General features: G+C 36.5%; 1 protein-coding gene across 20 annotated transcripts in view; it reads right to left on the bottom strand.

Moving 5' to 3' along the window:
* Positions 1–3,370: 3,370 nt before the first annotated feature.
* Positions 3,371–16,599, bottom strand: part of LOC149303350 (sodium/calcium exchanger 1) — a 142,980-nt gene continuing 129,751 nt past the window's right edge. For 18 of the 20 annotated variants that reach the window (XM_089481440.1, XM_089481441.1, XM_089481447.1 and 15 more), the window contains 2 exons: positions 11,684–11,959; positions 3,371–3,747 (listed from right to left, as the gene is read on the bottom strand). In XM_089481440.1, coding sequence (XP_089337566.1) covers positions 3,371–3,747; positions 11,684–11,959 — 653 coding nt within the window. The remainder of the gene's footprint in view (positions 3,748–11,683; positions 11,960–16,599) is intronic. The other 2 variants (XM_089481458.1, XM_089481460.1) reach the window with 1 other exon arrangement.

Genomic DNA, 16,599 nt, shown 5'->3' with positions numbered 1-16,599 from the left:
ATGCTCATTTATAAATCAAATGCATTTCCAGGAGCACCACAGTCTCAGAGACTGATCTTAAAACTCTTCAGCAAATTGGGTTTGTGCTAAAAAGTGTACTTTAATACTGCATCTTCAGTACCCAGGTTATTAATTTGTATAGTATATTAAAAGATCTTATAGAACAATTACATTAAAATGAAGTTAATTAGTTTAGATTGCTAAATTTAATGGAAAAAACATGCAGTCATATGCTCAGTGATGTATTTATCTTTGCTGCCCAGGACACCTGATGCCAGTAACAGGTGGAAGTGAATTATGGAGGGCTATGCTGACTCGGCACAGGCCTACATAGTGTTAGTGGGCCGATGGGGGAGATCAGTGAGCTCCCTTTTAACCGGCCCGCTAAACAGTGGTGCTACAGTGAGCCTGATCCCTTAAGAGAGCGATTAGCTCCTTGTCACCCCCTCTGGACCTGCGGACCTAAGCCTAGTCGGCCTAGGCCAGAATACACCACTGCATATGCTACAATGTAAAGATAATGCTCTTCAATGTCTATGCATAATCCACAATTCTTACCGACTGAAAACAATATGATTGAAGGTTGAAATACCTCCTCTACAAGTTTGAACTTGTAACCAGGACTTTTATATACTTTAATACATCACCATATCCTTTGATTGGAATATGTGATTATTCCACATCTTTACATTAGTGAATTAAATCAAAGTGCATCACACTTGGTCTAGTTTATTAAATCTGATCCTATATTACATTAGTGTAATAAATGCTGTAATTATTCTGGCCAATAGGTTAATTATTGCCTATAAAATTGGGATGCACAGATTGTGATTCCACACAGTACATATTTATATGTTAATGGAGAACCCCCCCCCCCCACTGTTGCTTTATTTGTAGGAATTTAGAAAATTCTAGAAGTACTGCAAAGTTAATTAATGTATAGGGATGACATAATTGATGCACCAGAATTTGAATATTAGTGTTAAGCCCAAAATAAATTCAATAATGCATGTTCAATGTTCCAAGTAGTAAAACTATGTAACAAACATTTATGACAAAAAAAGTATTGAGGTGTGAGGTGTAGCCCTGAGTTTGTGTTGAATCTAAAGTTGCTATGATGCTGACTGTGATAAATCTCAGATCAGAAAATGGGAAATAATTATTTTCTACTTAGATCTTTAGATTAGTAGTTTTTAATCCACAAAAATATTTTCATCATACAGTATTTTTCTGGAAAATACCAATCATGCTTTCTTAAGAAAGAAAATCCTCCAAGCAGCTGTTGAATTCTCTTGTCCATTAAATATAATTTTTGTTATATTCCAGAAAACATTATGATTTTATTATATTAGTTCATGGTAGTGATCTAATAGGTCCTTTGAAATATCCTGTGGTGGATAACAAGGAGTTAAAAGTGTTCCATAAGGGGCTATACTTAAAATTTCGGACTTAGAATTTTGTCTACCTTGTGGCCACAGGTTTTTATGGCTCACTTCATTTGAATCTTTTGAGCCTTCTTGCTGAGGGATATCTATGTAGTGAAACCCCCATTTTGATGTATGAGTGCTTGATATGATTGAAATACTTATTACACTTGTGTGCTAGCTGTATGCGTGAGCTACTTGTGTTTCTGGGCTGTACTATATAGCTGAGCAGTTTGACTAGACGTGCACCCCAGGCCGAAACTTGCCAGTCTGTCTCCATTTACTACAGACGTCCAAAAAAGCAAAACAAAAAAAAAATAGAAATATTTATCATCACAATCAGCCATTGTTATTGTATGAAATTTAGCGTTCGGTCAGTAATACATGAAGACAATCAAGGGGGTTATTGTGTTAAACACGTAAGATGAATATTTGCATGTCAAAAAACTCGCACTTAGGAGCCTGAGAACAGAATACGCCTGTACTTTAATTAGTAAGCAAAACAGAAAAGGAGTAGTAACCTTCCATTCAATTCTCCTTATATATCCCCTAAAGATCCAGTTTAAACTACATAACAAAGGTACTGCTCTTAAAAATTTAAAATCCAAAAAACACACATCACTTCATTATGGTGGGCAACATCTTATTGCAATGTATATCCCATTAGCTGCAATTTATAAACCCATTTGCCATTTACTACTGATGATTTTAATTGAAATAAATACTTAAATAATGACTTAAAATCCTAGGCACGTATTTGGTATTGAATTATCTGTATTCAACTATGTTTACGCCCTGCGAGCCATCAATGGGGTGGCTTTGACTTTTTTTTTTAATTATTAATGTGAGAGCTCTTGCGCTACTTAAGATACTGTTTAGAAAGGTTGTACTTAGTTCCCGTACCTATATTGTTTACAAAAACAAAGACCCACCCACCTTTCGAACACAAACCCAGAGTACGTAAGAAACAGAAAAAAATAAAAAACACATTCGTGTCTTTCACATTCAGTCGACATTAGTAAAAGGGTTATCACTAAGCTAGAGCATACACAAATATTTTTCATTCATGCACAGAGGTACAACTTTGCACAAAGACATTCCAGAACATGAGTATGATAATGGAGGAAAGTGCTCAGAAGACCAATGAGCAGACTTTCTGGAAGCGACTTACAATAAAGACAATATGTCATCAAGATCAAAATGGAGTTTGGTATACAGAGTGATGTTAGGTCAGAACAGCACAAACAGGAGATACTTTATGTTGCATGATGACAGGGCAGGATGCATGCTAATTACATTGCAAACAACCTGTTGGAGAGGAGAAGGCTTTTGGTTGTTTCCCATTTAAGCATTTCTTTGTATGTGTCCACACATTTTTTTTGGATAACAGGATATACAGCCAAGGAGTCATAGCAGAAAAAATATATACATATTTAAGCCTAGGAGCTCTTTTTTTTTTTTAGATATCATTGGTTTAGTATTTAGAAAATTTGGACTCATCCAAAAATGTGGACTCATCGGTATGTTGGACTTCATATGTCACAGACCTACTCTGAGATTACCAAGTTTCTCTTCAGGCACTCTACCCTCTCGCTCCCCAACCAACAAAAATAGTTACTAGTAATTCCGGCATCTTTACATTTTAACAAAAAGGACCATGTTGCATTCAGATTAGTCATTTCAAAAATAAAAGTAGTCAAACATTTATAGCACACTGTTGTAGGTACAGTAGCAAAGATGTCCCTGCATCCATGCCTAGTTCAACATGATGCCCCTGGGATAGAAACATAAGCTTGCTCCTACCCATTAAAAGGGATGCTCCTGCAGTCACACCCCATCAGCAGGTAATTGAAAATGGCAAATGTCTCTTGTTTTCCTCTGTTCAATATATATATATATATATATATATATATATATTTACCGTGTTGGAGTGTTTCTTTCTTTCTTTAGAAGCCTGGTATGTGGCAGTAGGCCTCAAGAGATGAGAAGAAAATGTACAAGAGCCATAAGAGGGTAAAGAGTGCTGATGTAAGAAGCTTGGCAGTCCGTGGGCCGCCCAGCTCACCACCGATTTCAGGTCGCCGTCTGTACAGCAGGACACCAACGTTTATGAATGCAAATATGGTGAAGAGAGTGACAGAGAAAGCTAATGTGCCAGGTTGAACTCTGAACTCCTCTCCGTTGGCTGCATGGTAAATGGCAGCAATGGACCAGGCCACTCCAATGCCCAGGAAAACATTCACTGCATTGCTACCAGTGACATTACCTATGGAGGCATCAGCATATTGATCTTGGGTGGCAGCTACTTTACTTGCAAAGGTATCTGCAAAGACAGAGAATAAATAATATTATGTTGCATGAAGGAGTCGTACCCTAACATTTGTTTACCTATATTTCATTAGACTTATAATAAAAAAAAGCTGCATTTGTGCAACACAAAATAGTTCTACTTCTTTATTGCAGAGATGAGAACCTCAACCTGAGATTCCAATCTGCTCTAATAAGCATAGAATACACTATATGTCATCCAGAGGCAAGAAGAGAACCTCACCCATATTGAAGATGGCCTTGATTGTGGACACCAAGATATATTTAAAGGATGACAACAACTATGTTTTTTTTTTTGTTTGTCCAATTATGGGCTTCATCCCACTGGAAACCCAACAATCCTGATCGATATGAAGTGACTTTCTGCTTAATTCCTATTAAACATGCAGTCATAATGTTGGATTACTGTTTTCATGAAAAACACGGAAATGTCTAGCTGTAAAATTATCGTAAAAGGGTTTTCTAAAAATTGCAGCTACAACAGTCATTTACAATATTAACAATGTCTACACTGTATTTTAATGGACAAAATTTGTTTTTGATTCAAAAACAAGGAAACATTTTAACGGTATTGCATATTAAACATAAGTAGCTTAACAACACACTAAATCATAAAATCATAATCTCCTTTTAATATATAACTGGTTGACCTACACAGTGTTTTTGTACATTAAATACTGCCAAGGTAATTTTCATTACTCTTGATATAGGTATAGTTACTATAAGTATCCTTGTCTTATATCCTTCAAAATATATCATGTGCTGCCTCAGTCTTGCTGTTGACAAGTTAGCAGAACTGCCCTGAATTTTCATATTCGCTTCAAAATTCACGACGCTTCCTGCTGCACATCACAACTAAAATATGCATTTTGTTTATGTTTGTGAAGCCTCTCATGCCGTCTCACTTGGTTTCATTTTATTGCTGGCTGCTGCATTATTCCGTTTTCTCTGTATTGCAGCCAACAGAAAATAAGGGTTGCTAATGATAATTGTAAAATCATTTTGTGAAATAAACACGGTTTCCTTTTTTCTTTCCGCTGAAATTCTACCCAGTTCATGTGCATCATGGATTAAATGTTGTGCCGGCCTGGCATGTGTCATATGTTTTGGGGCTTTAAAGGGAATTATGCTGAGCCCTATAGGCTTGGAGTTGTCAGTCGGTTTTTAAACCAGACCTTCTGGGGATGTACTGGCAGGATAACTTTAACAAAAAATCAGGAACAGCTGGACAGTGCCAGTTTGGCTGCACACGGTGTACTGTAAGTGAACAAATATACTAATGTATGAAGTGTAGTGCTCAACCAAGTCATAGTCCATTATCAATATAAAATAGTGGGGTGTGGAAGGCTCAGTGGCTCCACATATGATCTTTGGTGAACATTTGCTATGGACTGTGGGTCTTGTGAATTGAAAGAAGAAAAAAAAAAGATAGGAGTCCAAAATGTATCCTGAGGCACCCTTTGGTAAATAATTCATCCTCTATATAACAATCAATCATAAGCAGCAGAAAACCCTAAAAGCTAACGCCACAAACAAAAATCTACATAGCTTTGAAACTGATAAGACTAATTAGTACATTATGTAAATTTCATTTGTATAATCATGGTAACAGAGCGCCATATGATTTAAGTGCCATTTTATCCTTCATTTGATTGCGCTGTCATTATGTCAATATGACTAAAACATAATGAAATGTATTGCATGTGTCCACAGGAAGCAACATAAATCTGTAGCTAATTTACTTTTTGCAATTTAAACTTTTGTCATTAAGAACAACTTGGCACAAAACAAAACAAAAGAACACATGTTGATCATCATTTCTCGCAAAACTGCCTGCAGACACATCTGCCCGACAAACAGTCTGTAGGTTAGGATATCATCGGTGGAAATGTGAAGATCATCTTTGCACAAGAAAACAAATAATTCTGCTCTTTTATGCAGACACCAGATATTTAGAGCTTCCCCCCTATGAAAAATGAGTGTTTACCTGATGTATGAATCATCATATCATGCTAGATATGAACATAGACAGGAAATAGTGCCAAATCTGCTGGGACAATCCTGACAATTTTCTGCTTTCTAGACCAGTGTCACACTTGAATGTCAGATGGTCCAGATGTGCAACTACTGAATTGGACAGTGATAGCGATAAGAGATAGAGTTCTGTGGACATAAATATGCCCCCCATATTATTGGTAGCAGACCCGCATGTGATGCCACAAACCCTTAGTAGCCCCAGTGTCAGGAGCCAGAAGTTGGGTAGGACACGACAGAGTGTGGATCTTTTAGAACTCTAAGATATCCAGAGGGCTATGACCATGAAGTCTCAAAATTCTTGTGCAGAACCTAAAAGTCTCAAGTTCCATTCATCTCACTGATGAAGAAACAGTGAAGTTTAAAAAAAAAAATCAACAGGACAAGAACACGCTGTCAGCTTTCCAAATGCATTTTTCTGTTCACAGAGGAGTTCTTCACATTTCTCACGAATACCTATGTTTTCTCATTTAATTATACATATTGTATCCCTTCTTACAATCACTCCATGCTGGTGGACTGCTGGTTCCCTTTATAATCAGTGAATAGCACTTTTCCAGGATAGGGTATAATACAGGAGATCCTATTCATACAATGTGAAAAGGCTGTTATAAAAGCTTTAAAATGCTTCAAGTGTGATAAAGAACAATTCTCTATATTGTAAACAGTAACTTATTTGGGAAGCTAAAAGCATTTCATATAAATCTTATTTTTTTTTTTTATTTTAGTGTTCCTGTAAGTGTCCCAATGTGAAATGGAAAAAAAAAAGTTTCACAGGAATAACGGACAAAGCATGTCTAGACTCATGTCTAGGAAAAGCCTTTTAAATTATTCTGAAACCGAGAATCAAATTTAAGAGCATTCATGTAATTTATTTTTGTATGAAACCCCAATGTTCCCTACTTAAAACGGTTGTGTCTAATCCAGCCCTCTTTCATTGTGTGGCACCCTAGCCTGTATAGTAGGTGTCCATGTAATGGGGGTTGCTGCTGGTTTTACTGTTGAAACCAGCTGTGAGTGGGAAACGCACATGCATGGGGGCCATCTGTAAACATACAAGCTTCAGTACCGCCCTGTATTTAAGGATATGTAGCGGTACATATATATATATGTACACACAGTAGCGGAACTACCGGGGTCGCAGGGGTCACGACTGCGACAAGGCCCTGCAGTTCTGCCAGTGAGGGGGGGCCCAAGGGGTGCCGAGCGGTCGTTTTCAGCAACCGCTCGACGCCCTTCGGTCTCCTCTGCTCTGCAGTGGTGGGAGGCGTCTGTCTCGGGTGAGAAGGGAGGGAGAGGGGGTAGATAGCCTGAAAAGAGGGGGGGGGTAGATAGTGTGAGAAGGGGGTAGATTGGGTTGGGGGTGGGGGGGTCCTTAACAGATTCTCGCACCGGGGCCCTGAGGCTTCTAGTTACGCCCCTGTGTACACATATATACTGTATATATATTCAGCTTCGGCTGAAATCAGTAATGCCTTTCTACCAAGAAAATAACAGCATATGGCATATGTACGTATGATTCATTTTAGAACATATGGGGATACCGCAGTTTTGAAAATGGATTTATTTTTTTTAACAGGATACGTTGCTATACTAAATCACCCCATGGATCTCTCCTTATAAAATGTGGAAACTAGGATTTTGGAATTAAATTGTTACCCATGGATGCTGTTTTAATGGGGTAAAACAGTGTATATCAGACACAGAAGACACATTTGTCCCTATCCTTTATGGTATCCTCCGTGTCATCAGTAGGCACTGTATCAATCCAGTTTTCAACAGTTTACCATATGTTTGGTGGCTGCTTAAGTATAATAACTCTGATAGATAATTAATCATTGGAGATCCAGAAAGCGTATATGTTAGAATGCTTCGGATTTCTTATATATTACTGTCTCTTGGCAGACATAAAGCGCAACAGAAAACTGCTAGATTATGGCTGCTGCAACATCTAGATGAGATCCACCAAAATAAGAAAATATTTATAGACTGATGAAAATAACTTCCAAGCTATCTATTTTATAGCTGACTATAGCTGAGTGATAGAAACTTGATGATTGATTTTTGAGATGTGTACCTATGCTCAAATTGTATTATTATTATTATTATTATTATTATTATTATTATGTTATTTCATATTATTGGGAAATCAAACATGGTTTCTGTGGACTGCTGATGCAAAGACCATCACTTGGACGACCCTTCTACATGTCAATGTGTGCTGTAGGACTCACGGAGTTAGGTTCTAACTAAAGGTGAATAGCAAGTTAGTAACCCCTGTGCATTTTAACATTGCTTTAATATATATAATATAATATATTATTATAAGGAAACAGCAACTTAAGGAGGAAAGCATGTTTCCATTCAAGTAGTAGTATTGTCTGATCTAAGAAATCTATTCACTTTATTAATGTCTGTTTCTATAACTGGTACTGGAACCACTGACCCATAGTGTCTTTGCAAGAGACCACAACTGAGAATAGCATTATGGAAGTGGCTGTCACGAGTACAAAAGCACATTTAAATAGTGATGATAACCATTACTGCTGCTTGAGGCGAATGTGCGCCTTATTAGAGGGATAAGCTTGAGCACAGTTATGAATACCACTAGAAGATGAAGAGAAAATAATACTATTGGCTGTCTCAGACAAATATGAGTCTTCCCTAATGAGGAGAAGATGCCTCTTCTTACCCCATAAACACTGTTCTCTTATTTGTATGGTCATAGGCAAGATATAATTAGCCCAATATGTTATTGGAGTTATGCTGTACCACTATGGGTGTCCGGTTCAATATATAGTGATAGGAGTTACTGTGTATCACCGGCAATGTCTGGTACAGAAGTAAGTGATGGAAGTTAAGCCATACTACCGTCTATGTCTGTCTTGCTATATAAGAGATACACTGAACCAATAAATAAACGAGGCAAGATGTTACTTGATTAAACATCTTCTTTCTGGGAAGGGTCGGCACAGTATTGACCTAGACTTACCATAAAGAAAATTCCTCTTTCTTTGTACGAAAGGTAAAACAACAAAAAAGGAAATCCAGACTGAGAGAACTATTTGGTTTATAGTTAGCAGTGCTGCTACACTATTTTATTTAGGAAAATATTTTTTGGAACAACAAAACCTATCCACTGGTGGCTATTAAGGTGATATTAAGGTGGTTCTTGTACGTATATCCTAGAACCCATTGATCAATACCTCTTTTAGGTTCTCAACTAACTAACTGAATACTTAGCAAATGGTATAGGTAAAAAGCAAGGGTGGTGTTCTCAAAAATTGATGACTGTCTACAGTTTGTATCTTTTATAGAGACCCACACATTGTAAATACAGACTTACAATTCATCATTTGTGTGGGGTTTCCATACAAAATTCTATGAGAAGTTGTCATTTCTAACAGCTGGTCTTATAACATGCTAAAGCAACTGGATGGCTTTTTAAAGCTAAAGGAATTAGGTTTTCCCCTTGGCAAACAAAGGCATAAACGTTTTATTGAGCTTCAGCTATCAATTCTTCGGAGCAAATAGGCTTATTATTCATATCCAGGTGACACTTTATTCTTATTATCTTGTGCTACCTATGCACTGTTCAAACACCATTTAAATCAACAGGCAAATACTGGAATATTCTATAACAAAAGAGAGGATACAATATATATCTGTAAATGCTGGATTAAGAAATCATTTGTATAAGAAAAAAGATGTAGCTTTAAAGTAAAGTCATTACTTTACTTTTTATAAAATTTTATATTAATCAGCAGAAGATTTTGTCAATTTTTTGTTATACATTTAATGTTTTGTAAAGATTTCTTTCACCATATTTCTACTTTTTTTGTTATTAAAATTTTGTGTCTCAAAGCTTTTTCATCCTCCTTTATACAGATGGACTTAACTTTATATGCCCCCAAAAAAGTACATTATAATAAGATCAAGATTCTGGGATGTTATAATAGTGAGATCTATAACACATCTAAATTAGATTTCATTTGAAAATATCCTAATATGCTAAAATAACATCTTGTTAAATAGATTTTTAAGATGACACATTTCTCGTTAGGTGGTAGATCATTTTTAATAGCCACTTCTATAAAATGAGTAAAACCACCAAGAATGGGCAAACCAATCTTATTTTAATTCAATTTAATATTACCACTTCACATGTGAATTTAAGAAGAGAAACTCACTGGATGGCAAGTTTCTGGTAGAAGTCATTTAAGACATTTATAATTTGATATTGAGTCTGCAGGAAATAATTTATTGAAGGGGGGAAATTGAATCTCAAGGTGGGATGTGATTGAAAAAAACTGGATGTTTTAAATGTTTGTACACTTTAGTGTTTTTCCTTCAATTCATTTTTAAATGGAAATTTTGTTTCACGTCACTTAGATTTTTTGATAAATGTTAATTTATCTCTTGTTCCCTTTCATCCCCTAGAAAAGTTTTCAGCACTTAAAATCATATACACAAGGGAGTCCACGTAACCATGGGTAGGAAATCAAAAGCCTACATACTTTGAGCCTTTCTGTGCATGTTAGATGTGTTTATAATGGCAAAAGTATATTTTATTTTACATGCAATGGACGTCACTATTTTACTTTAAATATTACCTACTAGATAAGCTCCCAAAATTGAAGGAAACCATTGTATATGGTGTCTGCTTATTAGCATTTTTTTTCATTTTTATTAGTAAATGATATGGTATAAAATATGAGGCAATGAGGAAATCTTTGAGGGAAGGGGCTATTGTTTTAATGATGAGAAAATGGAGGGCACTCACCCCACCTATACTTATTTTACAAGCAAACTTCCTCAGGAAATCATATTATATCTAAAAGTAGCAGAATAGATGGCTGTTCTTCCAAATGTATTTTGGTAGGTTGCTCGGATACTTAGAAATTTCAAGCATAATAAATAACTGGATATTATAATATATGCACTAATATATAAACATAATATATCTTTCTTTTCAAATTCATGGATTATCCTTAGGATTTAGTCTAAAACATGTATTTGCATTTTACAAAGATGCATACTTAACATTATATATCATATTCTTATAAGTTCTGTTGTTGATGTTTTAATATTTATCATACATCACTGAATAGAATTAGGAAGAGAAGAAGTCAGAAATAGAACTTTAAAAAAACGTTGCTTTTCATATTGGACAAAGGCTCGTATACATTATTGTATATCTTATAAAAACTTCCTTGCTGTTTGTCTCTTTAGGGCGAATCATACTTTGTACTATATATTTTTAATACGAAACAAACCCAAGAAACAATAAGATCATCTTCAACTTACAAATAAATATCATCAACAGTGATATATGAAAAGTAGCTATCACAAAAATGAATCAAGTTTAACCATAAAAAAGCTAAATAGTTGATTTTTTGAAAATCATTCTTACTTTATCTACTCAAGTAAATGTTTGTGATCTTAAATATGAATATCAATTAAGGTATCTGGGTTCCATCTTTCCCAACTGGAGGCCAGATAAAGAAGTTAATGTCTCGCTGGCAAATTGTGAAATCACTTCATATACCATACCTTGGATCAGCAGAATGTGGGAACAGTAATAATGAGATTTATAGTCAATCTATAAAAACACAGAATCTGACGGCAGAGAGCTATTTGCTCCTTCTAGTGTGCCCATTTTTGCTGCAAAAAGCCTCAGACCTTTGGTCTCGTCTTAGATTTAGGATAGCCACGTGCCTATCCCAGGCATGTTTAAATTGCCTCATTGTATCAGCCTCCCGCGAGGCTGTACCACTTATCTACCAACCTTTCAGTAAAAAAAATCCTTCTATTCAATCTATAGTTCATGTCTGGCAGTTTAGCTAGCATAAGCACTAAAATGCACATTTATACACAATTAGAGTACACAAACGCACCTGGTACGGAAGTTCCTAGAGCGACAAACACTACAGCGGTAACAGAATCCTTCAGCCCAATGGTGCAGCCAAAATGCGAAGCTAGATCCCCAATGAAGGCTGTCAGGAGGCCAATCATTGAAATAGACACAATAAAGCAGGCCCAACCATTCCAGTATTCGGTGGGTGGCACAAACGCAAACAGAACTTTCCAGAACACTGTCAGAAAATGCATCACGTAGTCAAAGCAGGATGGCAGTTTTTCTTCGCCACACTCGTCATCATCATCATCCTCTCCTGTGTTAAAAATAAAATCATATAAAAATCATAAAAGAGGCATAACGTTAAACCATTTGTATACAGTGGAGATTTAAGTAATGTAACTAATCTGCAGATTTTAGGTTTTCTAAAAAGCAAAGGAAGAAACACACACAAAAAAACTACAAAACAAAAAGGTTGAACATACAGATCACTAAAACTGGTGAACATTTTTCCAGTTTAGACGTTTTAACTTACCCTTAGCTGGGAAACTACTGCTGATTTTATTGTACAGTATATATTATATATGATGATATTATGTCCATTCCTCCACTTTCATTTACTTCCTATTCTCTCTCTTCTTTCCTCTCTTTCTCTATCTTCTAATTAAATAATATAACCATTTATAACCATAGAACCATTTTATACCATGTCAAAAATTCCTAAGCAATCTATATTTTCTGGGAATAAAAATTGGGAATAAAAATGTTGAAAGGCTTTTAATACTACTGTGCATTCTGGGTCTCGAAACCTATAACGGACTGTGTCATCTTAAATAAACTGTGGTAATATTACCAGGTACCCTTGTTATGACGTCATTCTAACTCCAATTTTTATCTACATTTACAATAACAATAAAACATACACATGATATAATATGTCTATAATGAATATATTATTATAACACAACACTATCTGCAAAGGCATGAGCTGGACCCGAGGAGGATCGCATAAGCTGAGCCTCCCTTTAGCAGATCGAACTACCAAAAATACCACAATAACTGCGTGCCAGAGGAGAAGTCACACTAACTTCAGCTCTGGCTAATGTTGTTCAACTCCGGGCCAGTCTTAGTGTCAGCTTCATGGGGCACCTGGACCGAGAGGAGGGTGCTATTATTCACTCCAGAAAATTTATTGAAGTAGGTCTGGTGCCGGCCAGGCGTACAATTGATGTCTCCAGAATGTGTGTGGGGGGCGTGCAAATAGTACTAGGCCTACCCTGTTAAAGAATGACATGGCACATGTGTGTCACGGGCAGCAAAGGGACATCTTGCATTGAGTGGTATTTGGTCAGGGACTGGCCCTTCCTCCACTAACATCTTTCCACTAAGAAAGCAAGCCCATACGGGCCTACCAAGGCCTATCAATCTATTCGCTGCTCAGCAAATAAAAACATGTATTTGTCCCATACTTTCCTTTTATCAAAGGTGACAATCTCATTGCTTTCTAGTAATTTCTACTTTGATCTTTTTGTGACCTGACTTTTAAGCTGTAAATTTGTGTTTAAAATTAAATGTACACTTGACATTTTCATCAAGAAGTTGTCACACATGAACATATCTACTTACTGTTGGTCAAATTGTATGGCAACTTATAAAACTATTGATTTTCTGAACTATCCTCTCGTGTATCATTACTTTTCTGACTTTGTTATTGATTAGATATGTGTGATGTGCTTGATCAAATGGCACTTTATTAAAATTATTATGCCATAGACCTTTGCTAACTAATTTTGGTAGCGCCTCCAGTAATAAAAATGTCTTTGTTGATTTTACCAATTCCGAGTTCATTGTACAATATCTTATTTAGATTAGAAGGCATATGCATCTGATTAACAATAAATCTGCAATCAAGCAAGAAGAGACATTGTTATAGAGCTGAAAATCAACAAATACTATTTCACTACTGGTGGAATTCATTAGCTTGGTTCTCCTTTATGAAAACAACAGCGAGCCAAGCCAATTTAATATTTTGTTGGGTTTTTTTTGCAACGGGCACCACATATTTTTTGGAAATAAGAGTGAAATATTTCATATCCTAATATAATACGATGAAATGTAATAGAACATAAATGTTTTCTGGTCACAAAGACCAGATGAACTTTCAGGTCTGATACAACAAATTTGTAACTTCTGAATTATGCATAAAGGTGAAAAGGTGCATGCATGATAAAGTGCACAGTCTGCTGGGCTCCAAAATACAGTACATATGTATAAATATGCAGACAGAAACACAGAATCTGACATCAGATTAGAACTATAGAAAACAATGTAATGTATCTACTAAAAAAGTAAAGCTGAGTCAAGGTTGCAGTCTATTTGAAAATGGGTGTAAATGCAACAATGCCAACTGAAAGGTGTGACTAAACAACTGGTTAAACCCTTAATAAGTCCAGCAAACTGTACTGTCATCTTGACAAGAACAGTTGATGAGTGCAATGTGTTAACAAAGAAGACTTAAAATGTGAAATTTAAACCACATAACTTAGCTCCACTACATCTTAGCTTTTGGTTAACATCAAGGACAGTTGAGTTAGCTCTGTAAACTCAACTGAGGACCATATCTGAACAATCTCTGCGCTTGACCTGGATTCTCTGGATGAGGACCTTTTTTCTTGTGTCCCTTTGACACCCAACCTGTGAAGACTGTCTGGTGCTAGCCCCAACCCCATTTATATTTTAAATCTTTATACTATTATTATATTTTAAATCTTTATACTATTATTATATTCATGGTCAGAGTGGGGCAGCTCAAATTTAGCCTAAAATTTTTCTGACCATAAAATAAAATACAAAAAAAAAATAATACATCTCTCCAAAAGCAATCCCTTTAGGGAGTGATTAATTTGGCTTGTGTTGGATTGAGCAGGAGGATGTATATGGGCTTTGGGGATAAGCTGTCATAATCAGGATTGAGAGGCAGCTGGCAACATCTGCACTGAGAGTCACAATTAAGTTAATCACAAAAAGAAATGGAGTATAATAAAATGAAAAATTGCTAAGAGCTCAGCCCAAGTGACCTCAAAACAGTCTCTGCAGGCCCTGTGACACTGAATGCCATGTGCCATCTCAAAATGCACCAGGATGACATGCGGCATTTGCCTTTGATGACTATAATGTAATTTGAATATTTAATTGAAAGAATCCACAGGAGACTAAACAGAACATCTGACACTTAGAGAGGCATCAGTTACTGTCCTTTAACTATGAAGGCTCAAGTTCACAATCATACTGCAGAAATCCAAACAGCACTTCTAAAATAATTTGTTGAAAGTAAGGTCACCTCATTAGGAAATGCATCATTAGTGATAATGAGAAAACAAAATCAGAGTTCACATTTCTATAATGTCTCGTTGGCACTGCTTCTGGTTATGCAACACATTCATTCATTTATACACACACACACACACACACACACATACAATACCCCTGCATAGTAAAACCTGGGATTTATTGGCTGCTATCAGAATGTGCGTGCTTTTCATTTAGTTAGTTTACGCCTCCATATTTAAGGTTCTGCTACCTACAGCAGCACCTGATATGCTGAATTCAGGTGTCCCTCCAGCTGTATTTACTAATTAGTCTGTAATTCAATAATCCCCACGTTGAATTTTAATCAGTAAATATGCATTTGGTGTCTTTGGAGTAGAGCCCTGCGCGTTTTCCTAATCCTGCTCCCACCCTGAATGTCTGACCATTACCGCCCACTCCCGCAACATATGTGTCCAATCTCGCCCGCTCCTGCAAATATCATTCACAAACATTCATTCACTCATTCAGTCCCTCATTCACAGAGATAGTTCATACAAACTCCCCCACCCCCTTACCTGAACTTCAGATTTCCCGCACACTCTCGCATGGCTGCCTTTGCGTTGCTCGCACACAGCGTCTTTTCTCTTGTCCCGCCCAGCGGAAGCAGGAACGGAGCAGAGTCATGAAACATGACGTAAATTAACATGAATCTGCTCGGTTCTTGGGCGGAAGAAGATACGCTGTGTGAGAGCAACGCAAAGGCAGCCTTGCAGGAGTGTGCGGGACTACTGGGACCTGCAGGTACATTGTCTGACTGCCCACTCCCACCCACAACACCCAAAAACCGCCTGCACCAGCAAGTTTTTTGTCCTCTATTTTGGAGTGAACATATTTGTACTAATCCTCTCTGCTATGGAAACTGCATCTTTCTTCTTTGGAACTAGAATGTGCTATTAACATTGGCTATTACAGCTCAAGTAAGACATACTGAATGGAGAAATGGTGCCACCACAGTTGTATTTAATAATACTACTGAGCGGTACATATGTTATGATAAAGTACCGTACAAGCATAGGATCACCTAGGACGAATGATTTGTTATCATATTATAATCTACCAGCTTCAGCCACTATCTGAGAATTCATTCATTGCACTGAACATTTCCATAGGTTCTTTAATTCAAGGTAACTTTCACATTAAGTGGGCTCTTAAGTTCAGCCACCTATGAAATTAAAGAAAACCAAGCTTATGGCAGTTGCTTATGAGCATGGAATTTCCGATAATGTTGATTCCATTGGTTATTTTATATCTATGCTTAGTTTTACTTTGCAGTGGCATACTGTAAACACACTATAATTATACTATGGTTATGAGTTGGGGTTTGAAATGTGTACATAACGTACCTACAAAGTTTTAATGATTGTAGGATCACTGACATGACCACCAGCCAATAGGTTGCTCTGATTAGAGATTTGAGGAGAGAAAGAGGGATCTTTTATAGTTAAACTAATAATAAAGCATTTAAAGTTTTATTTATTAAACATTATTCTCCTGTTAACTTCAGATTTCATGTGCTAGTTTGTGTACAGAAAAGAGAGAATTATGAGAACCCCCAAAATTATGGCACTTTGCCCAAACCTATGTTTT

The sequence above is a fragment of the Sceloporus occidentalis genome, unplaced genomic scaffold (assembly GCF_023333645.1).
Source record: "Sceloporus occidentalis isolate IW3139 unplaced genomic scaffold, rSceOcc1.0.p SCAF_15, whole genome shotgun sequence".
NCBI classification, from domain to species: Eukaryota; Metazoa; Chordata; class Lepidosauria; order Squamata; family Phrynosomatidae; genus Sceloporus; species Sceloporus occidentalis.
Note: the sequence above shows the minus strand (reverse complement) of the source record. Positions and strands in the feature narration are given on the sequence as shown.